Here is a 26,999-nt window from a genome sequence, read left to right as displayed (position 1 = left end):
CACCCCCATTTTACAGATCAGGACCTGAGGCACAGAGAGACTAAATGACTTGCCCAGGTCATACAGGAAGCCTGTGGTAGAGCAGGGATTTGAATCTAGGTCTCCAAGGTCCCAAGCTAGTTCCCTAATCACTGGACCATCCTTATCCTTCCTCTAAATGTTTTGGGTTAAATCAGGGGCTCAGGGCATGACCCTCTTTAACCCGTTAAAAATTTGCCTTGATTTCAATGGGAGTGAAGGATCCTGTAGCTTTTGAATAGATTTTCTGATGTCTGCAGTCTGCCTTTTATGACTGGATCCTACATTGTTTGTTTTTTGCAGAGACACTGCTGTAGTCCCAGGCATTGTCTCAGAGCAAACCAAAACAAAACAAAAAAAACCCCTCACAACAACAACAAATTAACACTGAAATAATTTCTAAGATCCAGTTTAAAAGCAAAACAACAAACAAACAAAACTTAAGTGAGCACAGGAAAGAGAACATAAAATCACATCAAAAATGATTTTTAATAATACTTTTTAATTGACATAGACTTTGAAGCCACTCTTGCAGTTGGCTGTTTACACAAATGAGCTGTCTGTAATATACAATAATGCCCCTGCTTAATACATTATTAGTGGGAGGATGAACTTAAGAGCACTGTATAAATAAATGTGAACATCCATGCAGATCAATATTAGCCCATAAATTGAAGAAATGGTCTGAAGTGCGTTTATATTACACGTGGACCTTGAAAGGATATGTAGTCAGACAGTCAGTGAGAGCCAAGATTATATAACCATGTTTTATCAGCTAGCTTTATAACAGTCCTAGCCAGCAGAGAGGTGTGTAAATGCTCCAGCTGGGATTCACTTTGAACAACACCCAGTAGAAATTAACTGGCAATATATTTATTTGGTGGACTAGTAACAGCACTTTGCAGGTCTGGGGTGCCTGCAGTCTGAGGCTCTCCAAGTATTTAATAAACATTAAGGACATGAGACTCCCGACACCCCTGTGACGCACACAAATCTTGTTATCCTGTTTGTGCAGATGGAAAACCTGGGTCACAGAGATGAAGGGTAGTTTCCAAAAGCTCTCAGGGTTGGCCAACCTTGGCTCCCATTGCAGTCAATGAGAATTTTATCCTGACTTCAGTGGGAGCAGAATGAGGCCAGCAGTGAGGGCTTTTGGAAATCTCACCCTAAGTGACTTAGCCAAGGTCACCCAAGGTTTGCAACTCTGATGACTACTTACGGGCCCGATTCTGCAGGTTACTAAGCAGCTTCATAGACTTTGCAAGATCAGGTTCCAAGGTCCTTATGTTTGCTTATTATCTTGATATTTAAATGTTAGTTCTTGCTAGCTAGCTCCATGCTGTTGCCACGCTTCTGTTCTTGTAGATTTATCTGTGCTCCCAGCTCCCTGGTTGATGTCTGTCTTGCAAAACGCCCTCATGAACTGGATTTGATAAACAGTCAGTGCTTCAGGATGGATTGTGCTTTGTTGTCTGAAATTCCAAAAGGCTGATATTTATTCCAAATGCAGATTTGCACAAAACAAGCCTTATTCTCAGCACCATCATCTAGAAGTTATGTCTTTGACATGGGAGCCCTAAATTGGAAAGATATTTTATCCTTTAGCTATGAGGCATTCACAGTTAAACTGAGTAAGGACAGGGCACATGTCTGGGAAAACCAGTTCTGCCAGCTCCACTAGGGGAGTACAACGTCAGTAATAAAACCACAGCCTTTCTGAGCCTCTATTTAAAGAGGCGAGGCTCGCCCTAGAGCAGCTTCATCAGCCTCCCTGGACATCCTGTGTGATGTGTGCCACCCAACCTGCAGTCAGGGAGACGAGCCAGGACAATCCCACACTCTTCCTCTTGGCTGGTGTGGCTGTTCCAGCTTCCGCGGGGACGTTCTAACTAACCAGCCTGTGCATGGTTTGAATTTAGCTCTATTTTAATATCAAAATCCCAGTTCAGATCTTTAATTTACTGCTCTCCTCCCTAGGACAGTAGCTAAGGTTTACTACCAGCTATTTCCGCTCTGTCAAAATAAAATATCCTTTAAGGAGGAATAACTGTTTTTCCCCCTAACGTTATTTAAGGGAGGAGAAACAATCTCACGTTTCATTTGGTTGCTGTGTTGTATTTCTGTCACTAGGATTTCAAGCTAGACACGCAAATGTATTTGGCATTATAAAGTCTGGTCTCAGCCATCAATAATTTCATTAGCTTAAAATCTTACTGGAAGTTGTATTGCTATTTGCAATGCTATGTTTTTTTAAAAGAACAACTAATGGTCCGAACCCAGTTAACCAAGACAAGAAGCTGTATTTGCCCCAAATAGCATTAATTTACTGCTACTCATTTATCAGTAGTAAATTCTAATGCCTTTAAATTATTGTTTTGCTGGAAAAGGATGGCTTTCTGGCTAAAGCATGGGACTGTGAGTCAGAAGAGCTGAGTTTCATTCACCTGCTGTTTATAACAAATATAACAAATACATATTTTTTTACTGTGTTTAGCTGAATACTCCTGTGTTCAGATCTGACCCCTCAAAGGTGGAACGTGATTGTACCTTTTCAAAGTCACTCTTACAGCAGTTCCCTGTAGCTCCTGTGCAAACTGGGTGGGGTAGGTGAGCTGGAGTTCACCTGCTGTTCACCAGCCCAGATAGTTCCATGCACGCTGTCTCGTCATCTGGGTGTGGGGACCTGTGTGGCAGCTGTGACTCCTGGCTTCTTGTTGCTAGATGTGCCATTAATTCATTGTGTGACCTATCTTATGTCTTTGTGCCTTGGTTTACCTACCTGTAAAACAGGGATAACGCTCCTTTCTGCCATGGGAGTTCAGTGAGGCCTGGTGTTTTTGACTCCTGGCATGGAAGGTGCTCTGGAAGGGCTGTGTATTATTGTTGTTTCAGAGTAGCAGCCGTGTTAGTCTCTATTTGCAAAAAGAAAAGGAGGACTTGTGGCACCTTAGAGACTAACCAATTTATCTGAGCATAAGCTTTCATGAGCTACAGCCGATGAAGTGAGCTGTAGCTTACGAAAGCTTATGCTCAAATAAATTGGCTAGTCTCTAAGGTGCCACAAGTCCTCCTTTTCTATTATCGTTGTGACCAGGATGTTGCGTGGGGGGCTGACTGAGCTTTGCGTTCTTTTGGTGGAGTGCTGCTGCACCTCAGGAGTGGAACAACGTCTGAGTGACATGCTGCTTCAAGTGCACACTGGTTACGTTGCAGCCCCATCACAGCTGGGATGAAAGACCCCACCCCCACTCCCCCCAGGTGTTCCTGAGGAGCAGGGGCAAAATCACAAGAAATGGGGTAAAATTTTCCCAGGTGCCCAAGTCCCATATTACCCATCATTCCTAAAGTGATATATGCACATGCAGACATGTCCCTCACGGAGCCTGTTTGCTGTAGGCTCTGCTCCATTATGGGGCCTTGAAAAGTTTTTAAAGTCATGTGATTAACCCTTTACACACCAGAGAGACAGTGATTGCACCTTCCCACCTTAGGAAGGAAGGAAACTCTGGGAAGGTGTGGCTATGGTAGTGCCAGCCTTCTGATCGGGTGGTATTTTACAGTCTCATAGGCGTAAATGATTAAACAAAATGCAAGGCAGTGTGGGTGGTTGTATCTTTTATGATGATTTATTATTTATGTATACGATGGTAGCACTTAGGAGGAAATGATGCTTTATTGAAGCAAAGCTGCCACGTTTCGTCTGAGAGCGCGGCATGTTACTGTGCAGCAATTAGCTCCCTAAAACCCCGGATAAATAAATTAGTGAAACAGAGGCAGAGTCGTTCCTAGTGGAACTCCATTATGGGGTTACATCAGGGCTAGAGTGGCACATCAGCAAATGAACCGCACTAGGAAAGGGTTCAGAAAAGAGCTACATGAATGATTTGAGGTCTAGAAAAACAGTGGCTGATATTAAACGGCTGAAGCTCAGTCTGCTTCGTTTATCAAAGAGAAGGTTAAAAGATCTACAAGAATCTACACGGGGAAGAGATTTCTGGTAGGATAGAGTATTTTAATCCAGCAGCAAAAAGCTCAACTAGATCCAGTGCTTGGAAGCTGAACACAACAAATTCAGGCCTAGGGACATGGTGGAGTCTCCATCACTTGCATTCTGTAAATCCAGACGGGATCTCCCTCTAAAAGAGATGCTGTAGCTCAATGGTTCTCAACCTGTTTATCATTGTGGGCCGCAGGTTGAGAACCATAGCTCCCCCACAGACCCCTGTACCCAGCGCCCCCTGCCCAGAGACCCTTCCACAGAGTGGGGCCAATAGTGGAGCCCTGGGCACAGGGCCAGGCTGGGTTGGGCGGCAGGGCAGCCCCGCCCCGACCGTGAACCCTGCCCCCTGTTGTGTGGGGCCGGGCGGGAGCTGCATCGGGCAGCCAGGACTCCGGACCCCGCCACGTGGGCCTGGCAGCCTTTAGCACGCAGCGGGGCTGCATGTTGAGAACCACCGCTCTAACTCAGTCAAAGTTCTGATCAAGCACGCAGGCACCTGAGTGGGTATAAAATCCACTAAACTCTTAGAAATCACCCAGGGAAATTCCCTTTCGGACATGGCTTTGTTCTAGTAGAGGTGGGTCAGAGCCACAAAGTTCAGAACCAGACCTGAGCCTCCCCAAGCTTTGGGTGTTTCCTCAAGCGTTGTGGGATCAAGGCCACCGCTGAGTTTGGTGCCGACATAACAGGGTCCCTTCCTCTGTAAAGAAGGTCCACGTTGGCCCTATAAAAAGCAGCTGCTGCTTGTTTCTGGGGGGAGAGGCAGGGGCATGTGGCTTGACCCCATTCTGCTGCATAAGTGAAACCCTGGAAAACTCATGCTCCCTCCTTTACATTCTCCTCCTAAGGCATAAAGGGCTCTAGTGCCATGGGGCAAGTAGGGGGAGGTAGGATTTGAGGAGTTGGCAGGGGGTGCACACCTTGGAGCCCGTTTGTTAGCTGCCTTTGTGCTTATGATATTGTTGAGAGAAGGCGCGGGTCAGATGGGACAGAGAGTCTCCTTTGTTAACCATCTGCAGACTGGCGCACTAGAAATGTGGTGGCGATAGCAAAGCTCCCTGCAGGACAGCTGTGAGTATGGAGCTGGACATGGCTGCCACTGAAAGCCATGGGGTTGTTTTTCCCATTCCCCGACGACACAAGCACTCAGCTTGGATCTGTAGGTGGAAAGAAACCCAGCCACACAGGGAAGGTTGGCAGGTTATTTATTTCATTTCCCTTGTGTGTTTTTTCCCCTCTCCCTTGCAGTATGTGGTTATCCCGACACGACGCGCGACCGCTGTGGCCTTGCAGAGCTTCACTTCGCACCTGCTGGGAGATGCTGGCAGCCCCTACCTGATTGGATTCGTAAGTGCACGCTGCAGACTTGGTGGGACCATTTCTGGGAGGGTAGTTGGAACTCTAAGTGCATCCCAGTTGAAGGAATCTGTAAAGGCCCATCACACTGTGTAGGCAAATGCCAACAAGGGAGACAGCCGTGGTTTCTGTGATATGGACGTGTGTGCACTAGAAATTAGACACTCTGTGTGTGTGTCTCTTGTTTTTTAACTAAATACCTAGTCTCATTGGCCAAAAATCTCTGGGAAGGTGTGGCTATGGTAGTGCCAGCATTCTGATCGGGTGGTATTTTACACTCTCATAGGCGTAAATGATTAAACAAAATGCAAGGCAGTGTGGGTGGTTGTATCTTTTACGACGATTTATTATTTATGTATATGATGGTAGCACTTAGGACACTCAGTCATGGTCCAGGACCTCATTGCGCTAGGTGCTGTACAAGTACAGAACAAAAAGACAAGAGTCTGAAAACTTTCCCTATTGAAAATGTAAGGCCTAAGAAGCTTCGTGAAAAGAAACATTTCTGGGTATATTGGACCAAATTCTCTACTACTACAACTCCACTGTCTTCAATGCAGCTATGTCATCGGAGATTTTGACCCACTGCCTTAAAAGGCTAAGCCGAATTCTGCTCTGTTACCCCAGTGCAAATCTTGAGTAGCATTGCCAGAGTTGTGACTGCAGTTACTCCAGATTTACAGTGATATGACTGGGATCTGAATTTGACCCATCATGTCATAGACATCACTCTCAGGCTAGTCCTTCCAGCTGAGCGCCATGGCTTTGATTGGAGTATTTTGGATGTCCACTGGCACGTCCCGTGTTACTTAGCTGTGTGGTTTCTATGGTTAAAAGTCATTTCTGTTTCATCAGTCTCAGATCCAATGAGGTGCATCTTGCACGACCAGAAGGGGGCAGCAGCTGAAACATGATACACATTTAGACTGTTCTGTACCACCAGTTTGCCTGTACGACACAGAAAGCTGCTGCCACGTGGGCCTTACATGCTAAAAGACAGGCACCGAGAAGACAGAATGTGCGGGGCAACTGCGGGAAGGGAAGAACTTACAGCATAAATCTGTGTAATTGTACTCACTTGTAATTGATTCAAATCTGGTGGGCACCCTATTGAATTCTAGAAGGGACTTGGATGCGGAAAGGGCAGTCGCTTAGCAAACCAGGGATGGGGAGAGGCTGGGTAGGGTGGGCAGCATGGGGAAAGGCATGGCTATTCGGGTGGGAGAACAAAATAAACCAGGCTCTGAGGCTGGCGTAAGTGGTGGGTGTGGGGGAGGAAGGCAATATAAGAGGCAAGGTCTGCTCTGTAGGCTTGGATTTGTGTTTGATATCACACACATGCACAGTTACGCCTTGCAAACATCCTGGAAGAAACATTTCCTCCCTTGCTTATTGTGTTATATATAAGGGATGTCCTAGAGAGGTGACCAAGACCCTAAAATGAATGTAATTAGCTGTGAAAGTTGCCCAGAGCTGCTTTGTGCCACTGACTAGATGGGACTTGGATTTCATAAAAATAACATGCCTGACCCTACAGTCTCCACAGACTGAGTGAGCTCTCCATTACCTAGGGATGCCTGCAAACTGCGTGATTAAGGTGTGTGAGGTAACAGCAGCCCTAGACTTTCTCTGGCCCTATCTTAGTTGAAGATATTTTTTTTAAATAATGATTTTGATTAGTTTGTGTCTCATGTGTTGGCGATAAAGCACTTCTCATTTTGGAGGAAGACCGTCCCAAAAGCAAATCCAATTGTAATGGGGTTCAGGAGAGAAAGCTTTCAGCCTTTGGGGGGAGGTGTGTCAGAGCCCTGTGTTCAGCAGCCCTCTCTGGCCTGGCTTAGCTGACTCACGGTCCCTGCAGCGCGATGGCTGAAAGGCCAATTGGTCATTTTTCAAAATGGGAAAGAGCAAATATTATTTAGAGCCAAAATGTGAACAGTTGACTTCCTGGAGACAGGCCAGCCATTTATACTGCAGGGAGATCTCAGCATGTGAGTCAGTGAAACTGCCCACTGGAATAAGGGCTGCAGGATCAGGTCCTAAGTGTGTGATAAAACAGGTGAGAGGGGGTTGGATTAAGACTGGGATTTTCAAGGGAGCCTAAGGGAATTAAACATCTAATTCCTATTGACTGCCGATAGGATTTGGGTACTTACGTCCCTTTAGCTCCCTTGTGAGCCTCTGCCTAAGGACCTTAGACCAATTTGCTGCTGGACCAGAGTGATCATGTGGCACGCTACAGCATAGTGTAAATCCTCCTAGGGAGAGGGAAAGCAAGGCAAGAAAAGAATGAAGTGACAAGCAAGCTCTGAGTGTGGATAACTTCCCCCGTCCCGCAACATGTGCTTTAATCGCTAAACTCTGCCATTTCATTTCATTTAGCCATTTACAGAATATCAACCAGCTGAGACTCCCTTGCTCATCAAGGAGGCTTTTGATCTGAAGTGTAAAAGCCGCTATGTTTATTATAAGGCTGGATGCTATCTCTGGGAGTGGGTGTTCTAGAATGGCTCTCTATGAAGAACTCAAGCCCTCACGGCCTTGCAGGCACTCGGTTGTGTCAACATATTGTTTCCATCGTGGTTCAGCTGTTGGTAAAATGTCCTATTGGTTTTAAAGCCCTCTTATGGTACATATAAGACACTTAGCGGCTATGGCCTACCATGCTCGAGTGATCCTTTGTTGTCATGTGCCCCAAGTTGTTTGCTGGGGTCAGAATTGGCTGTTCATTTAATCTATTCCAGTTCCAAACCTTGAGACCACAGGAGCTGGGGCATTTGGTAATTATGTTCCTTGTTTATGTGGTTTCGTATTATCATCCAACTTTCCCAGTGCGTTTCAGTATTTAAAACTAAATGGCAAGAAGTCTGTGTGTGGCTGCTTTTCACGGCTTTTAAAATATTGATAACTTTCATTCAGCTTTATTGTGGTAAAAGGCCCCGTGACTCTGTGTTATGAAGATGCTGTGCAAATGTGTTCATTTAGGGAAGTGGCTGTAATTTGTATAAATGGTTTTATTACTTGCCTAGCACAGGGACCAATTACTTGTAAATTGGTGCTGACGGATGAATTGCAAGCAGGGGAAGGCACCATTACACTTTTACTTTGGGTGAGATAGTTTCTATTCCTCGATGGCTGTAATTGTCTTTTTAAAGAGCTTTCAGTAACTTGCAGAGTTGACGTCACTTCTGTTGAACAACATAGGGATACCCTGTGCTCTGGTCAGCCTCAGGGAGGCCAACAAGGTTTCCCCCTTATATAGCACTTTGCAGCCGAAGTGCTCTGAAGCACTTTGCAAAGGTGTGATCCCCATTCTGCAGACGGGATGACAAAGTGAGGTACAGAGCAGTTAACTGGCTTGTCCAAAATCCCCCAGTGGTATTGTCTGGCATAAAACACAAGCCTCCCAAAACCTGATCCTGTGCTAGGCTGCATTGTTGCACACCTAGTAAAGTTGCCTGGGTGTTAATGCAGGGTAGTATTTGGTACATAGTTAACTCCTCATGTGCCAAGCTGCCTTTTTTCTTCGTTCTAACCAGCCATGTCTCTGCTGCCTTCTACAGATATAGTATTAGGATGAATAAGTGTTTCTGGGGGTGGGTGGGTGTGTATATGCCTGTTTTCACTGGTGTGGATTTACAGTATTTCCATACATGAAAGGCAGTGTTCCTTGGTATACTGACATATTCCTTCGATTCAGGAAAAGCCAGTGTGGACAGACAGCTCTCTTGGTGTCAGTTTCAAGGCTGTGTTTTAGCACTCTTCTCACGCTCAGTCACTTCCTATCTGAGCACAACCAGTGCTTTCCTCCTTCATCCTCCCTTCTGCTTCCAGGCCTGGCCATGATGGCGACCAGGGGTTTGTGTCAGGCTCTTGCCTTTCATCTGCAAGAGAAGTTTCATGCACTGACACAAGCTGTCCGCACTGCCACCTCCTCTGTTTACCTCGTAGCTTTATAGAAATCCTCCTCAGCGGAGGCCCACACCTGCATGAGGGTTTGAAACTCAACTGTATCCATTGGTTATCTGGCAGCTTTGAGGCTTGAGGAGTAGGCGTTGGGAGTGCCAGGGATCCAGCTTGACCAGGCACTCGGATCCCTCCAACAGCACTTTCCATCAGCCAGGTCTGTCACACTGACCTGCCACTTCCAGATCATCCCTGCGGGTTCTAGTGGATGGAGCACTGGACTGGGACTCAGGAAACCTGGTTTCTATTCCTGACTCTGCTCCTAGCTTGCTGGGTCATCTTTGGCTAGTCACTTGCTCTCTCTGTGCCTCTGTTTCCTGTCTATAAAATGTGGATAATGATATGGCAACGTTTGTAAAATGCTTTGAGATCTACCATAAACACACTATATGAGAGCAGTGACCTAAGTGCTGATGTGGACAACAATAAGCTGTCCCACCAACATAGCTGCCGCCACTCACAGAGGTGGTTTTGTTCTGCGGACAGGAGAGTTCTCTCCTGTCAGCACTGAGCATCTTACCAGACACGCTACAGCGGTGCAGCTGCACTGATGTAGCCGTTCCAGTGAGGACTAGCCCTTATTTTCTTCATTCTCAGCCAGCCGGGCCCCTGCCTGCATTCAGCACGTGCTCCACCATCTCTTCCTTTTCAGAACACGTTCTGCAACTCAGGGAGCAGTTCTGTCGGTCAATTTTGTTTTGCATGTAATTAAGCCTTAAGGACTGCTCTTGTGCACTCATAATGAGGCTCTTTGTTAATCTTTGATCGTTAATGGGTTCAGTCTCTCTCCACCGCTGTCCATGCGTTGGTTTCTGTGTAAATCTTTCAAGTTTTTCTTTGGTGATTTACATTCTCCTTTCATTTGTGCTTTCTTGGGCTGGGATGCACACTCAGCCAACACTTGTTATTGCCACCAGATCTTCTACTTTGAGTCCTCAGATATTTTGATCGTGTATTCTTCATTGTCAATTGCTTCCTCTACAGGTCCTTTTCCTCCACTTCTTGAGTGATCGTCATTACGCTGTGCATTGCCAGGAGTGTTCTTGTTTGGATGTCAGTTTTTTTCTTCTCCTCTTGTTTCCACGTGTTCAGTCCAGCAGTGTGCTATACGACTGGTATGACCCACATATTAATGACTTGGACAAGATTCTTCAAGTTTTGTCCTTAGAGTAATTCTTATTTGTCTTTAATATTCTTTCCTCACTTCTTCTTTGACTTCCTTATGTTGTAACTCCATCAGTTCCCTGATTCCAAGGTATTTGTAGGGGGCATGCTGCGAGATATCTTGGATAGTATCTTCGTTAACTTATATGCCATCTGATTGTACCAATTTACCCCTCTTTTGAGACACCACCGCGTGTTTAGCCAAGCCAAGCTTTAGATCTTCACCAAACTGTCCTGTGTGTCCCCCATCTCCTTTTGTGATCGATCATCTGTGTATAACAAATGGGTAACTGGTGGTGGGTCTTTGCTGATACGAGAGCCAGAAGTTAAATTGCAGAGTGTCCACATCAGCAGCAGCGTTGCTACCACGAACAGTATTGGTGATAAGGAATCCCCTGAAAAGATTCCTCTTTTAATTTGGAGAGCCTCAAGAGCCATTTTTATTATTCTTGTTGTTGTTAAAGTGACTTCAAATCAACACATCCTGAAGATAGTGTGTGACATCTCCACTGTGCATTGTCAGAGTGGGCATTGGGCTTCAGGACCTCACAATCCCACTCTGCCCCCTCGTGTAGGCTGTTGGAACAGCTCCCAGTAGCGTGAATGGGTGCTTCTGCTGCTGGCTTCATTTGAGTCCCTGTGCTCTGCACAGCCTCCTCCCTGTGGAACCCACAGGCCTGAGACTCTGGGACCCAGGGAGGTATTCCTTTTCAAGACAGGAGCTTCGTTTATGTGGCTGGCAGATGACAGCAGTGTCTGCAGAAGGCTCATTGCTCTTTTGACCCACCCATCTTACCCCAAAACAGAGGGTTGCAGTGACTAGAATGTAGGTGACCTTGTAATCAACTGTAGGCAAATCTGAGATGTTTTGTTATTCTAAAAGAGCTTAGTGTGGCTCTGAATAGTTCCTGGAAAAATTTTAGCCATAAACCTGTCACTTTTCACCTCCCACCCCTGTCCCAACTCCATTATTTGAGTGGGCTGATAACATGGATCTAATGAGCTACTTAAATAGCAAGAATGCTAATGACTTTCTTTTAACAAGTAGTTAACAGAACAGTGTTAATTATGGCTGGTGCTGAGTTGCACAAATATAGAGCAGCACTAGATCGGCAACATAGCTAGGGAGAATCAGAGTAAATGCAGCATTTGGGATACTTATTTAATGAAAATTATAATTGGAGCTCTAGGTTTCTCAGGCTTTTTGGCCTGGTTTGAAGTGGCCTCATTGCAGATTAATTTTTGAAGAGCTGTCTGGGTTCATAGCCATGCACGTGAATATTCTTAAATACAGGTGGAAGGTCACTTTGTGGCAGAACTGTGTATACACTGGGTCTAGAGAGCTATTTTGGGGCTTATCTACACATGAAAATTAATCTGGAACAGGATAGGGTATGCATTGATGCGTCTTGGAAAAAATTTTGAAGGAGAAAGTAGTTAAGGACATTGAGGTCAATGGTAAATGGGACAAAATACAACATGGTTTTACAAAAGGTAGATCGTGCCAAACCAACCTGATCTCCTTCTTTGAGAAAGTAACAGATTTTTTAGGCAAAGGAAACGCAGTGGATCTAATTTACCTAGATTTCAGTAAGGCGTTTGATACGGTGTCACATGGGGAATTATTAGTTAAATTGGAAAAGATGGGGATCAATATGAAAATTGAAAGGTGGATAAGGAATTGGTTAAAGGGGAGACTACAGCGGGTCATACTGAAAGGTAAACTGTCAGGCTGGAGGGAGGTTACCAGTGGAGTTCCTCAAGGATTGGTTTTGGGACCAATCTTATTTAATCTTTTTATTACTGACCTTGGCACAAAAAGTGGGAGTGTGCTAATAAAGTTTGCGGATGATACAAAGCTGGGAGGTATTGCCAATTTAGAGAAGGACCGGGATATCATACAGGAGGATCTGGATGACCTTGTAAACTGGAGTAATAGTAATAGGATGAAATTTAATAGTGAGAAGTGTAAGGTTATGCATTTAGGGATTAATAACAAGAATTTTAGTTATAAGCTGGGGACGCATCAATTAGAAGTAACGGAGGAGGAGAAGGACCTTGGAGTATTGATTGACCACAGGATGACTATGAGCCGCCAATGTGATATGGCTGTGAAAAAAGCTAATGCGGTCTTGGGATGCATCAGGCGAGGTATTTCCAGTAGAGATAAGGAGGTGTTAGTACCGTTATACCAAGGCACTGGTGAGACCTCATCTGGAATACTGTGTGCAGTTCTGGTCTCCCATGTTTAAGAAGGATGAATTCAAACTGGAACGGGTACAGAGAGGGGCTACTAAGATGATCCGAGGAATGGAAAACCTGTCTTAGATTCATAGATTCATAGATATTTAGGTCAGAAGGGACCATTATGATCATCTAGTCTGACCTCCTGCACAACGCAGGCCACAGAATTTCACCCACCACTCCTGCAAAAAACCTCACACCTATATCTGTGCTATTGAAGTCCTCAAATCGTAGTTTAAAGACTTCAAGGAGCAGAGAATCCTCCAGCAAGTGACCCGTGCCCCATGCTACAGAGGAAGGCGAAAAACCACCAGGGCCTCTTCCAATCTGCACTGGAGCAAAATTCCATCCCAACCCCAAATATGGCTATCAGCTAAACCCTGAGCATATGGGCAAGATTCATCAGCCAGATACTACAGAAAATTCTTTCCTGGGTAAGGAGACTTTCCTGGGAAAGGAGACTCAAGGAGCTTGGCTTGTTTAGCCTAACCAAAAGAAGGCTGAGGGGAGATATGTTTGCTCTCTATAAATATATCAGAGGGATAAATACCAGGGAGGGAGAGGAATTATTTAAGCTCAGTACCAATGTGGACACAAGAACAAATGGATATAAACTGGCCATTGGGAGGAGTGAAGTTCTGGAACAGCCTTCCAAGGGAAGCAGTAGGGGCAAAAGACCTATCTGGCTTCAAGATTAAACTCGATAAGTTTATGGAGGAGATGGTATGATGGGATAACATGATTTTGGCAATTAACTGATCTTTTAACTATTCATGGTAAATAGGCCCAATGGCCTGTGATGGGATGGGATCTGAGTTACTACAGAGAATTCTTTCCTGGGTATCTGGCTGGTGAATCTTGCCCACGTGCTCAGGGTTCAGCTGATGGCCATATTTGGGGTCGGGAAGGAATTTTCCTCCAGGGCAGATTGGAAGAGGCCTGGGGTTTTCTCGCCTTCCTCTGTAGCATAGGGCACAGGTCACTTGCTGGAGGATTCTCTGCACCTTGAAGTCTTTAAACCATGATTTGAGGACTTCAATAGCTCAGACATAGGTGAGAGGTTTATTACAGGAGTGGTTGGGTGAGATTCTGTGGCCTGAATTGTGCAGGAGGTGAGACAAGATGATCATAATGGTCCCTTCTGACCTTAGTATCTATGAATCTATGAATTTAAAGCAGATGAACTCCATGTGTGAATGCCCTGATTCTTGGATAAGTGCTTGTTACTCCAGAATAGTTGTTTCTGATTAACTCCCTCTGTGGACTTTCTTATTCTGGAACAAAAGTGTCTAATTCCAAATTAATTTAATCTACTGTGAAAGAGAATTATTCTGGAATTACATTCACCCCCCCATATTAATCTTTAAATTCATACCCTATCTTAATCTGAATTAACTTCCCAGTGTAGAAAAGCCCTAAAAGTGCCCTCTTTCAAATTTAGCTTAATCCACTGCATAAAACTAATTGGGAATAAAACACCTTTATTCCAGAATAGGAACATTCCCACATATAGGGTTAATCAGGAATTATTCCAGAATAACTTCTCAACTAGGCCCACCCTTGATGTAAAATCCTAGTAGAGCCAAAGCACAGCCAGTTCTTATCTCAGAATTAACACTTTACACCTGAGGTTTGCCTTTACTTGCTACATGAAAGTAAAAACTACAGTGCTTTGTCTCCCCCAGGATTGCTGTCTTGATGTACAAACACACCTTTATTTTGCAGTGAAAACAGCCATTAACAAACAAGAGACTTAGGTCAGCTTAACTGTGTTTCTCCGGGGTGTGAATTTTCAACACTTGTGAGTGATGTTGCTAGGTTGACCTACATTTTAGGAGTAGCCCAGACCTGAGAGGAGTAATGCAGTAGTTTCCAAATTGTGCTCTCCAGAGCACTTGCTGCTCACCTGGTGCTGGCTGGCATCCTTGTTTCCATCTGAAAGCACCGGAACTGATGGGAGAGGAGAAGGTGAAATGAAGAGCAGAAGTACAGTGTGAGATGAACTTGAATCCAAAAAGGACCGAACACTTACCATGCTCAAACAGCTAAAAATGCGTGGCGTGCCTTCCCAATACGACTTCTCTGTGTGAGCCATTGCTGTCACGACGAGAGAGAGGTCGTAAGCTTATGAGTGGAGGGGAGACGTTTGCCAGACAATTTCTCTGTTAAGATGTGCCCCACAGTCTGCAGAAGCTTTGAAACCTCCACTGCACTAGGACACCTTCCAGGGAGTGTCGGAAGGACAGTGCATGTTGTGGGTTTTCTTGCTAGCAGAGTGGAATTGAGTTTCTAGTGATTTCTGCTTATAATGATGGATCGGATGCTACTTCCTGTATGCCATTTCCTATTGAGGGCTGATGTATTTGCCATTAGCTTGTACTGATCGGTAATGGGGTGCTTTGTTCTTAAAGATCAGATCAGAAGGAATTTTTCTGATTTTCTTTGGTCTTGCCATCCTATCATGTATTCCTAAGGGCCACTCCGCTGCTGGTAAAAGAGGTGACGGGTTGGAAAGTACTGGGTAGAGACAATTATAACATCAAATGTGCAGTAAAGTTCACTTTGCCCTTGCAAAACGGTGGTGTTTATTTGATGCCTGTCTGCTTGGGGGAATCACTGTATTGTGGCTTGAGATGTAACTTTCCCTTGGCCACAGGGATAGATTCTCCCCTGGTGGTGCAGAGAGGTGTACATTAGAGCTCTCTGCACACGCCGGAGACCCTGTGTTTCCGTGGGGGGATGTTGCCCCATCTCGCCCTCTTTCAGGGATTCCACTCTGGGATGGTGACTAGACTTGCGCCAGGGGATCTCTTGGGTGTGCTTCTTTTCCAGCCAGCCCTACCCACATTTTGGGCTGTGCTGGGTCCCCCTACCAGCCACCTCCCCCACAATGGGCTTTCTACTGTTAGGAGCCTTCCCCCTGAGTCTGTGCAGACAAATGAATGAGGGTATAAGGATTAAAGCAGGGCTGGCCCCAATGGATCCATCTAGCAGGATTCGTGCTGGGCTCTGTTTTATACACGGTCAACTTTTTGGTGCAATAATATCAAGTTCAGGAATTCTCTGGCCCAGCTGCACTCAGGGGCCTTGCTTTCTACGTAAGCTTTGGGGACACTGCTTGCCCACTGGTCCCATTTGGGTTGCCCCCTTTTTTTCTGCCCATAAAATCAAACGGTCTGAGCTGTAACACCCTGTAAGAAGTTAGATCCTTCACGTTAGTCGTCATTTGACTGGTCTCACGATTTGGCATTGCTTGCTCCAGAGATAGGATGAATACTCTGCATCGACCACTAGCTGCTAGGGAGCTGTGGGTGTTCAGCCCCACTGAGGCTCAAACCCTTTATTCCCAGCATCATGCCACTTGTGCAGGAATTCTGCTTTTTTTCTGCAGAAGTTCGGCAGGCAGTTCAGCTACTCCCTGGTATCCAGATGGTTCTGGATTGAACAATGCATAGCCGCAGAATGCCTGGGGTTGGCTTAGTTCTCGCACCAAGAGTGGTGAAAGGCAGGTGTTGACGTGGTGGTGGGTCAGTAAGAGAGGAACAGGTGTGCGGAGGCCACCTTGGTATTTGTGTTAGACTATTTCAGTGTAACAAGCTCCATGTAGCCTGGAATGTCATGTCATCTGGCAATGTCTAGTGGTTAGCAAATGCACATGGGAGGTGAAGTCCAGGTTCTAATCCTCTCGGCGCTGCTGATTTGTCATGTGACTTGGACAAGCCACCTGACCCTGTGGAGGATGATACCAGCCACCGTGGAAAAGGGCTTTGAGATTTTTAGGTGAAAGGTGCTTCTGAAGTGCAAAGCAAGAATTGTTGCTATTACACATTGAGATGCTGCTTTGATGACAGTTGGGCATGCCAGGGAATAATAGCTACAAATTGAGGTCCCTGTCTCCTGGCCACACACAGGCACAGTTGCCAACTTCCATGTGGTAAATATGCACCCCAACTTTCACAATAAACCAGGAATCAAGCTAGTCCCATTTCAAAACAAGGCCAAAACAAGCCAATTCCTAAGAACCCCAACACCCTATGTAACTAGATACCCCTGTCGTACAACTTGGAACTGTGGTGGGCCCGCTGTGCACCCCTGACTCTCTCCCGCCCTTGCCCCTGCTTGCCGGGAGCCGAACAAAAAAAAAGAAGCAACAAGCTACAAGCCAAAACTAGCCAACAAGCAACTCACAAACCAATTAAGTAAAAAACAAGCCCAATTTCTGCGTTTTTTCCCACAGGTTTGGCATGTCTGCACACAGGCTGCACTGTGTGGTCTGCTAATTTCCTGCGCATTTATGCTCTTCACATTCTTGTCTTGTAGTTATGTTTTTAAAAATGCTGCACAGCCACTGTATTTGCTTTTCAGTCTAAAACCAGTCTTTACAATAACCTCCCATATGACAACTCTTCTGATTTCCTATCTGCAAATGAAGCATTGATCAGCTGAAACAAAGCTCTCCTGTAGAGGACTGCAAAACCTCCCTCTGCTCCATCCCAGACACTTAAATCTCCTCCTTTCTAGGGCAAGGAATGGGGGACAGGAGTTTGGCTAAAGAGGCTTAGGCCTGGGCTACATTTAAAACTTAGGCTGACCTAGTGACATTGCTCAGAGCTGTGAAAAATTTTGCACCCTGTACGATGTCGTTAGGTTGACCTAACCCCCACTAGACATCGCTAGGTCGATGGAATAATTCTTCTATTAACCTAGCTACTGCCTCTTGGAGAGGTGGATTAACTGCATCAATTGATGAACTCCTCCTGTCGGTGTAGCAAGCATCTGCACGATGGTGCTACAGTGGCACAGCCGGACCGCTGCATTTGTGCCGCTGTACTGTAGACATATCCTTAGATTTTGAATTTAAATCCTCTTTGTGAGTGCAGTTTTTTCACCTGTGGCCAGGGGGCAGATTTCCACTCCTAGGGAGAAATCCCTTTCCACTTCTGGGATGGCTTGGATACTATAGTTACTGAAACATTCCCCGTATACTTCTGGTAGCTCCCTCCTTAAAGATGTTCCTCTTGCTGTTCTAAGCTGAGACAGGTTTCATTGTCAGCATCTGGCCACGTGCCCCTCTGTATATTTCTTGACATGTGCTTCTCCATAGTAGACCCCAATCTGAGTGCTGGTAGGAATAGTAAGACATTGAGACCAGTGCTGCTGCTCCATTCATCTAGAGGGTGTCTAACCACAAGACCTTTAGAGCACTTTGTGCTACAGTTTCAATGAAGTCCCGATATGTCCCATATTTCTATGACCTTTTGTTTTCAATTCTCTCAGCTGCAGAGGTGCCTCTTATAATGGCTCTTACCTGCTGCCTCGGTACTTTCAGCTTCAGGGCTGCGAGCTGGGGATTCCCTCTGGGTACAGGATTTTCTCCCACTCGAATTAATCGATGTCTTTAAATTTCAAACTTAAATGTCACTTATTGCTGTTGGTTTGTGCTTTAAGCCAGCTGCTCTTGTCACAGAGGAACTTGCTTCATGAGGTGAAACTAGTTTTTTGGGGGAAGAGGGAGGAGGGAATTCTCCTTGCACAGCCTTTGTCCATTCCTAGAATTGAAATGTTGGTTTTTTAAAGATTTGTGTATGTTCAGATAGTTTGGAAAGAGTCTGGTGGGTCTCAGTGCAGGCTTCAGCAGGAGTCTGCAGTACAAAAACCTTGCTGTATTTGGCACTAATGCAGTATCAGCAAAAAAAAAAAAAAAAAAAAAAAAAAAAAAAGCAAGCCACAGATTGAATGGGCACTGAGATTTAAATACCCGTTTCCAGCGGATTATCATTGTTACAGCTCTTGTCATATTGGAAGCTGATTTGTTTACTAGATCATTGACCAGCTAATGCTAAGAGATGATTGATATTTTGCCTATAGAAATAATTTACCTAAAACTACATTTTAACAACCAAACTTTCCAGAAGATTGGAATAAATAATGCCACTCTACGTTGTATTTCTGTCACCCCAGATGCATGCACATTGTCATATAATTATGCCGTTTCATTGCTGAATGTTGTTAAGTGTTGAAGGCTAGAATGTCGTTGCCTCAGTAACACTGCTCAGTGCTTCTGCCTTGGAGCTCCAGTGTTATCAGTACTAACAGCTGATAAGGCAGCCTACTAATTCAGCAGACATCTATGTTACTCAGAAAAAAAGACCCTAGGCATGGTTCGGTGACAAAGGTGCTCAGCCAGGTTTATTGCCCTCAAGGCATAGTCCTAGTGCCCTGGCTCCGTGGTTACAGGTACACTAACAAATGAGTGTCCAGTGGCAAGGAATGTTTCAGTTAGCAGCAGAAATGTCTGCTGTCCCCTAGGCCACACAAAGGGTTAAGGCGAGATACCCCAACATTTATAGACTGGGACAAACAACTGGGATAAATATCTTACATACCACTTTACATGTTTCATGACAGCTGTTTACCTTCCCTTGTTCCTGATATCTCGGACAAAACATCCCTATTCATTATTTTGTCAAACCAACCTACCTTGTACTAGATTGGGATGTATCTGTACTAGCTGGAATATATTTACGTACATATCTAGTACCTAGTCAGCTAGCAACAACAACTAGCAAGTTCAGGTACCGGATGCTTATCTGCTTTAATACATGGCCTGACTTTGGTTTGCAGCCTCTCGTTCAGGCCTGAGATCTTGCACCAGGGCCAGTGCTCCAGGCTCTCTCTCTCCTACACTGAAGTCATGCCGCCACTTTGGTAGAATAAGCCAGCTACTTAGCCTAGAAGCTGTTTGGGGCAAGGCTCTTTGCTCAGCGTTTGTGCAGCACCTAGCACAGTGCGTCCTTTTTCCATGTCTCCCTAGGCACTACTGCAAGACAAATAATGGGCACACAAAATAACGAACGGGAGAGGACAGGGGTCCCTATTCTCAGAAGAGTGCACAATGTCCATGAAAAGCTGATAGGACCATAGCTTTGACATTGTCTGAAAGCCCACCCCCTGACACACACATATAGAGTTAAGTTGCATGGAATTCGATGTATCTGCTGCTGGAGGACAGATAATGGGTAGGTATAACCAGGAATCACTGCAGGGTCATACTTCCCCATGTTGCATTGCAGACTCACTAACAGCCTTGGTTACACATAGGTTAGCTGTTCACTCATTCAGATGCCAAAGCGGGGTGGGGAAGGATCGTGGGAATAATAAGGAGGCAGGCCAAGAGAGATAAGGAAAAGAGAGCTCTTAACACACCTCTCTCTGCAAATGTCCTGAGGACTCCAGAACAGAGAATAATGGTGTGTACAGAGGAGGTGTCTTAAAGCACACAGAGGACACAAGATACTTAACAAACAGAACTTCCAAGCCCACGTGTTCAGCAGGTAGTTGTTTAAGGAAATATGTTCCCTTGCCTATAACGATGATAAATCACTTTCTGCATCACGCCGTGCCCGGAGTTGTGAGTAATGTTGTTGTTGGGTTTTTTTGCCCCTCTTTCGTAGATCTCAGACCTGATACGACAAAGCACAAAGGAGTCCCCGATCTGGGAGTTCCTCAGCCTGGGCTACGCACTCATGCTCTGCCCGTTTGTCGTCGTCCTCGGAGGGATGTTTTTCCTGGCCACGGCCCTCTTCTTTCTAAATGACCGCACCAAAGCTGAACAACAGTGAGTAGCCAGGCAACCAGGAATGGGGGAGGGAGGGGAGCATGTTATCTCATACCACAGTTAGGTTTGGAGAGTTTCACCAAGCCCTTCCAGGTAAAGGATGCAGCAGAGCACATGATTCCGCAAGAGGCACTGGGAATTAGTTATGCTGGTTTTGAATCCTTTTAAATTTCTGCTTCCAGGGGTTCTCAACCATGGGCTGCAACACCCTGGAGCTAGCATCTGATTTTAGACTGCAGCCTCCTTTTGATCTTTTATTGCGTGGGTGTGTCCAGGGGGCACTAGAATCCTGTCCATTTGGATTAAGATGGAGCATTGCATTCTGGGAACTGTACTCTCCCAGGGCCACCTCTCCACATTAAAGCAGAGGATGAACGTGAGCCACATTGTAGATCTCAGTGGTTAACTTTTAGCTCATGGTTACACAATTGGGCCACCTTCGCACTACTCGGTATGTGAAATAGTCAAAAGGAACAACTGAGAAAATTAAAAACATTGTGTCTGTGTGCGTGGGGCGGAGGGGAGATAATACATATATTAAGTCCCGAGTTGTTATGTGAAAGATAGTCTTTCCTGGTTCCTAATTACAGCTGATAAAAAAAAGCTACGTGTTTTTCAGTAAGGAAACCGATTCAGATCACTTCACTGTTGGCAACTACAGTAACTCAGAAGACGCTTCCACATGACACACAGTTTTTGGGTTAGTCTTTTTCTCGTAATCCTTGCACAAAACTATGACTGTCTGTGTATTATGTTCACGGTGAGAACACTGGCAGTGCCTGGGCCGGTGTTTGCCTGAGAGTAGCCTTTGTGTTGCTGCTGCTTGTTAAGAAGGAGGTGACGTTATTCGCTCTGAGAGAGGCCCCATTTGCATTAAGGAAACTTGCAGCGGTGCAGCTACATCCATGTAGATACGTTGACCGAATGCAGCCGACCTCGAGAGGGTTCAGGATGCTGCTGCCCCGGTGCCAGCTCCAGCGCAGCACATCTGCATTAGGGGCTCGTGCCGGTGTAGTAACACTGCTGTTGTTACACCAGTTCAAATCTCCTCAACGCAGAGAGGTCCAGAGCCTTAACAGGGCCAAACGTGTGTCTGTCTGCAAGCCAGGCTCAGGGGAGGGAGGAAAAACCCTGTTCTAGTTTAAAAAAGCCCCGTGTCCCAGCGTTATCACATATGAGAAATCTAAGAGCAGAGTGAAGTGCTGGGAGTACCTCGCTTTGTGAATACATGTGCATAGCTAGAAGCACTTTCTGGCTCACAGGGCAGTTGATAACGGGGTCTGGGTTGTGCACAAGGCTAGCTGGATCTCTGTGGTTCTGCCATTCCTTTTTATTAGTCCCTGGGGATCATGGGCCTTTTGGCTAGGCGCTGTACGGACACGCAGTCAAAAGGCCCCCAAAAGCTCACAATCTGGGTTACGTCAAGACGCAGCAAGTGAATGAAAGAGCCAGCTGATGGGTGGAGAGAGAAGACAGGGTGGCAGAGAGCCAAGATGTCACATTAAGCAAAGGTCTCTGCTTCTTCGCCCTCAGACCTTTTTTCATGCGTCACCAATAATTGTGGGAAGGGACCTGTTTACAAGTTGTCTTCTAACCAATATGCAAGGGGTAGCCTGGACAGGACCCTGTCATGTCCCTTGTAATTGAATTACAGCCTTGCACAGTCAGAGACTTTAACCTGGCTTTGGGGGCGTGATTTTGTCCACCCCGCACTGCCGCTTTTAGCGGTATGTTACCCTGTCTCCTGACTCTGTTAGAGTCGTAAAGCAGATGGTGCCTAGCCGTGAATCAACGTGGTAATCGTCGGGGGGATGCAGTGAGGTGAACGGATGCTTCTAATACAGCAATAGGAACTCAGGCTGGCTTTCGTTGCCGGAGAGTCCAGGGTGATAACTGGATTTAATAATAACATGTAACATTGCCATGTTATGAGTTTAAAGAAATCTCATTCTTCACGGGGGTTGGCAGCAGTGTGAATCTTTGCTTGTGGATTCCATCTCTGTTGTGAGAGCAGCCAGTAGGGCTGAGCAACCTTCTCTGCACTTAGTTTAGTATGATCCTTCATCCTCAGCTGTGCACGTGAATAACTAGCACCTGCATTAGAGGATTAGAGTGTGGGAGAAACAGCTTTCAGGCAATGGCAACTCTGAAGCACCAGCCCAGTCCAGACCCCTTGGTAGCTGGTGAATTCTCTGCAGTGTCTGGCTAGTGTTATGGTTCCGGAAGAGCCCTTATTTGGTCCAAAAAAGGAGGGTGCTTCTCAGCTTGTATTGAAAATGCCCATGCTGTTAGCTGACCTCGTCTCGGTGCCAGTGTGCAGTGGCATATTTTACCCGATCCTTTTACAGCGCAGCCCTGCAGCATGCAAGATCCATTGGCTGAGGTGACTTGATATATGCAAACCAAATCCTAAGGGACAGGAGCCCCCAAGCATTCATTTCCCCGGCAATAAATATAAATCGCTCGTATCTAGATGGTTCTCTCCACCCTGAGCAGAGCCCTCATGTATTCTGCTCACGTCCAGAACCACCCAGTTTCCTTCCCCTTAGTCATTCCATTTATCAAAGCAACATACACAGACCTCCAACCTATTTTTACTTCTGTCTCCCCTTCAGCATCCTTCCCCTTTCCATTCTGTCTGACTCGCATCTGGTTGTGTATTACTGATATTTAGCTAGCGCTCCGTCGTGTGCAATTGCTGAGTGGCTCAGATAGAATACAGATAGAACAGTTACTATAAATCATGGCTGGCGAAGTAAATTCTCTGCTTTTCCGTCAGCTGGGTTTTCAATATGCCCATTAACAGTTATTCCCTTGTTAAAAATACCCTGCTGTCCTACAGTCACGCTCCAGGACGGTGTTGCTTACTGCAATGTTTTGGACCATTACTGAGGAATACTACTGTATTTTTAATAAGTATTAGTAACCTTTGAGTTCTGATCCTCTGAGCCACCACCAAGCCACAACGCCTCTTCCCTCCTCCCGCTCGCCATCTGCGGTGGGCATGCTGTCTGTGTGGTCAGCCTGTTCCTGATTTGCTCAGCAGCATAGATCCTCTGGCAGATCATAGAATCATAGAATATCAGGGTTGGAAGGGACCTCAGGAGGTCATCTAGCCCAACCCCCTGCTCAAAGCAGGACCAATCCCCAATCAAATCATCCCAGCCAGGGCTTTGTCAAGCCTGACCTTAAAAACTTCCAAGGAAGGAGATTCTACCACCTCCCTAGGTAACGCATTCCAGTGTTTCACCACCCTCCTAGTGAAAAAGTTTTTCCTAATATCCAACCTAAACCTCCCCCACTGCAACTTGAGACCATTACTCCTTGTCCTGTCCTCTTCTACCACTGAGAATAGTCTAGAACCATCCTCTCTGGAACCACCTCTCAGGTAGTTGAAAGCAGCTATCAAATCCCCCCTCATTCTTCTCTTCTGCAGACTAAACAATCCCAGTTCCCTCAGCCTCTCCTCATAAGTCATGTGTTCCAGACCCCTAATCATTTTTGTTGCCCTTCGCTGGACTCTCTCCAATTTATCCACGTCCTTCTTGTAGTGTGGGGCCCAAAACTGGACACAGTACTCCAGATGAGGCCTCACCAATGTCGAATAGAGGGGAACGATCACGTCCCTCGATCTGCTCGCTATGCCCCTACTTATACATCCCAAAATGCCATTGGCCTTCTTGGCAACAAGGGCACACTGCTGACTCATATCCAGCTTCTCGTCCACTGTCACCCCTAGGTCCTTTTCCGCAGAACTGCTGCCTAGCCATTCGGTCCCTAGTCTGTAGCTGTGCATTGGGTTCTTCCGTCCTAAGTGCAGGACCCTGCACTTATCCTTATTGAACCGCATCAGGTTTCTTTTGGCCCAATCCTCCAATTTGTCTAGGTCCCTCTGTATCCTATCCCTGCCCTCCAGCGTATCTGCCACTCCTCCCAGTTTAGTATCATCCGCAAATTTGCTGAGAGTGCAATCCACACCATCCTCCAGATCATTTATGAAGATATTGAACAAAACCGGCCCCAGGACCGACCCCTGGGGCACTCCACTTGACACCGGCTGCCAACTAGACATGGAGCCATTAATCACTACCCGTTGAGCCCGACAATCTAGCCAACTTTCTACCCACCTTATAGTGCATTCATCCAGCCCATACTTTTTTAACTTGCTGACAAGAATACTGTGGGAGACCGTGTCAAAAGCTTTGCTAAAGTCAAGAAACAATACATCCACTGCTTTCCGTTCATCCACAGAATCAGTAATCTCATCATAGAAGGCGATTAGATTAGTCAGGCATGACCTTCCCTTGGTGAATCCATGCTGAGTGTTCCTGATCACTTTTCTCTCGTGTAAGTGCTTCAGGATTGATTCCTTGAGGACCTGCTCCATGATTTTTCCGGGGACTGAGGTGAGGCTGACTGGCCTGTAGTTCCCAGGATCCTCCTCCTTCCCTTTTTTAAAGATGGGCACTACATTAGCCTTTTTCCAGTCATCTGGGACTTCCCCGGTTCGCCACGAGTTTTCAAAGATAATGGCCAATGGCTCTGCAATCACATTTGCCAATTCCTTTAGCACTCTCGGATGCAACTTGTCCGGCCCCATGGACTTGTGCATGTCCAGCTTTTCTAAATAGTCCCTAACCACCATCCCATTGGAACAGGTGCATTTGAGGTGGGGGTGGGAGGAGCAGGGCTTGGGAGTGGCTGAACACATAGCAGTGATAAGAAGAAGTCTGAGCGCCTTGGGATTAGGATCTCCAGCTTCCAGCTGTATACGTGCTTCCTGGGTGGTGGAAACAGGCAGTCTGTACATGGCATTATGCATCTTCAGCTAGAATAGTTTCCTTGCCCTGGCCAATCCCCACTTCCACGCACCCATTATAGGCTGGGCACAGAGCGCTGCTCTTTCAGGAATCCGTGTTCTCCTCTACCAAGGATCCCACCGATCAGTCATCGGAACTCCCAAATGTGCCCTGCCAAGTGAAATTGATTAACCTGCAGGAATTGAAAGCCCCAGTGTCACGCCTGAGATTAAACCCATTCATCACAGGTAGGGTCAGGTTACAAAGGCTGGAGGTCACAGCCCTGACTAATGAATAAATATGGGGGCCAAGAGGTGTAATTCTGTGGCCTGGAGTCCTCTTCTGCTGAGGGGGAAGGGAGAGATGGATCTGTCCTATCTCTAATTGCCAGACTAAAAGACAGTTCAAGGTTTATGGCTTGTGCTTGGGTATTTGCTTAGGAAAAATTTCCTCATCCAGGCAGCGCAAGCTGTAAATAGAGCAACCCCCTGTGACCCCTTTTGAAAAGCTGCACTGCAGTTTCCACCACTCTTCCTTTTCAGAAGAGAGAATGTAAAAGATGAAACCTGTCACTCCCTCGCAGTGTCTTTATGCTCCTTGTGTCACCACGGCAGCTCCTGGCCTACTTTGTGAATTACTTTTTTTAGCATGTTAAATCCAGTAGATAAAGCTTCCCCTCCACACACACTGTAAAGACGAATCAGAAAAATCTCATGATAAGAGCAATACAATGAATCTTCTCCTTTCAGATGAGATTGTTCTCAAATACTGGGTCTTTCACATACATAACAGGGCCTTGGAAATATTCTAGCTGCAAGAGGTTTTCAGTAAATTTAGGAATGACACAAGAGAACAATCTGGACATCATTTAGTCCATAATGTAACTTAATTACTTTTGGTGTGTTTTCATATATACATAAAATATAACCCCCCAATCCTCCCCCGCCCAACAAGAAAAAGTGATCAGAGAGAGAGGGATGTCTACAGAGTCTTAGCAACCTATAGTAATTAAAATTCTCTCAATCCTTTTTGAAAGAACAGGAGTATTAGTTTTGGGCCTTGGTCACATTCAGACTTGGGTCAGTACATTGTTCACCTGAAATTTCTCCTGTTGTTGCACTTGAATGAATAAGATGTCACTTCCTGTTTTGCGGTGTCATGGTGCACTGTTAAACAACTGTTGTGTTGCTCTCTGGGGATGGCTGCAGGTTATTTGTGGGTGGACTGATCCTCCTAAAATATCCCTACCTAAGTCATAAAGGTGTGGTGCGGCTTAATTAATGTACGTGAAGTCTGAGATTCTTTCAGCGGTGTATACAAGTACAGTGTTGTGACTGCATAGCTGAGTACATACAACACCTGAGTGTAAATTTAGTGGTGGGGATTTCACTCTTAGCTCTGCCACTGCCGTCCTGTGGGACCTTGGGGGAAGTCAGTTCAAGCCTGATTTTCTGACATGCGAGCATCTGCAGCTCCGTGGACTTCACTTTTTGTTGCGTGCTCAGCACTTCTGAAAATCACATCCTTCGCCTGTCTGTAAAGCAGATAACCCCTGGAAAAATAAATATTTGCCCACCCCTATGAAGCACGTAGAGCGCCATGGAAGAAATGCATTATGTTGGTGCTCCTTAATTAGGGAGAATCTACCCTCTTCATAACAAACAGAATAAGGGCCATTTCCCACATTACTAGGAATGTTGGGTACAGGCTCCTGCCAATACATGGCCTTACGCCAGTCAATACATAGACCCTCATGACCACTTCGCATTCACTGGACGTCTTTTTCATATGGTTCGTGCTGATCTATCATACATCTAAAGATTGACCCTCCCGT

General features: G+C 45.8%; 1 protein-coding gene across 4 annotated transcripts in view; it reads left to right on the top strand.

The window, feature by feature from the left end:
- SPNS2 (sphingolipid transporter 2) overlaps window positions 1–26,999 on the top strand; it is a 175,319-nt gene that overhangs the window by 128,770 nt on the left and 19,550 nt on the right. For 2 of the 4 annotated variants that reach the window (XR_005222601.2, XM_043531369.1), the window contains exons 10-12: window positions 5,267–5,365; window positions 20,203–20,366; window positions 20,986–21,066. Coding sequence is in view for 3 of the 4 variants with exons in the window: in XM_043531369.1 (XP_043387304.1) it covers window positions 5,267–5,365; window positions 20,203–20,366; window positions 20,986–21,052 (330 nt within the window). In the remaining variant the exon portion in view is untranslated. Of the gene's footprint in view, window positions 1–5,266; window positions 5,366–20,202; window positions 20,371–20,985; window positions 21,067–26,999 lie in introns of those variants that run through there. The other 2 variants (XM_037880168.2, XM_037880169.2) reach the window with 2 other exon arrangements.

Source organism: Chelonia mydas, chromosome 17, assembly GCF_015237465.2.
Source record: "Chelonia mydas isolate rCheMyd1 chromosome 17, rCheMyd1.pri.v2, whole genome shotgun sequence".
NCBI lineage: Eukaryota > Metazoa > Chordata > Testudines > Cheloniidae > Chelonia > Chelonia mydas.
The sequence above is the reverse complement of the archived record's forward strand: the minus strand, read 5'-3'. Positions and strand labels throughout refer to the sequence as shown.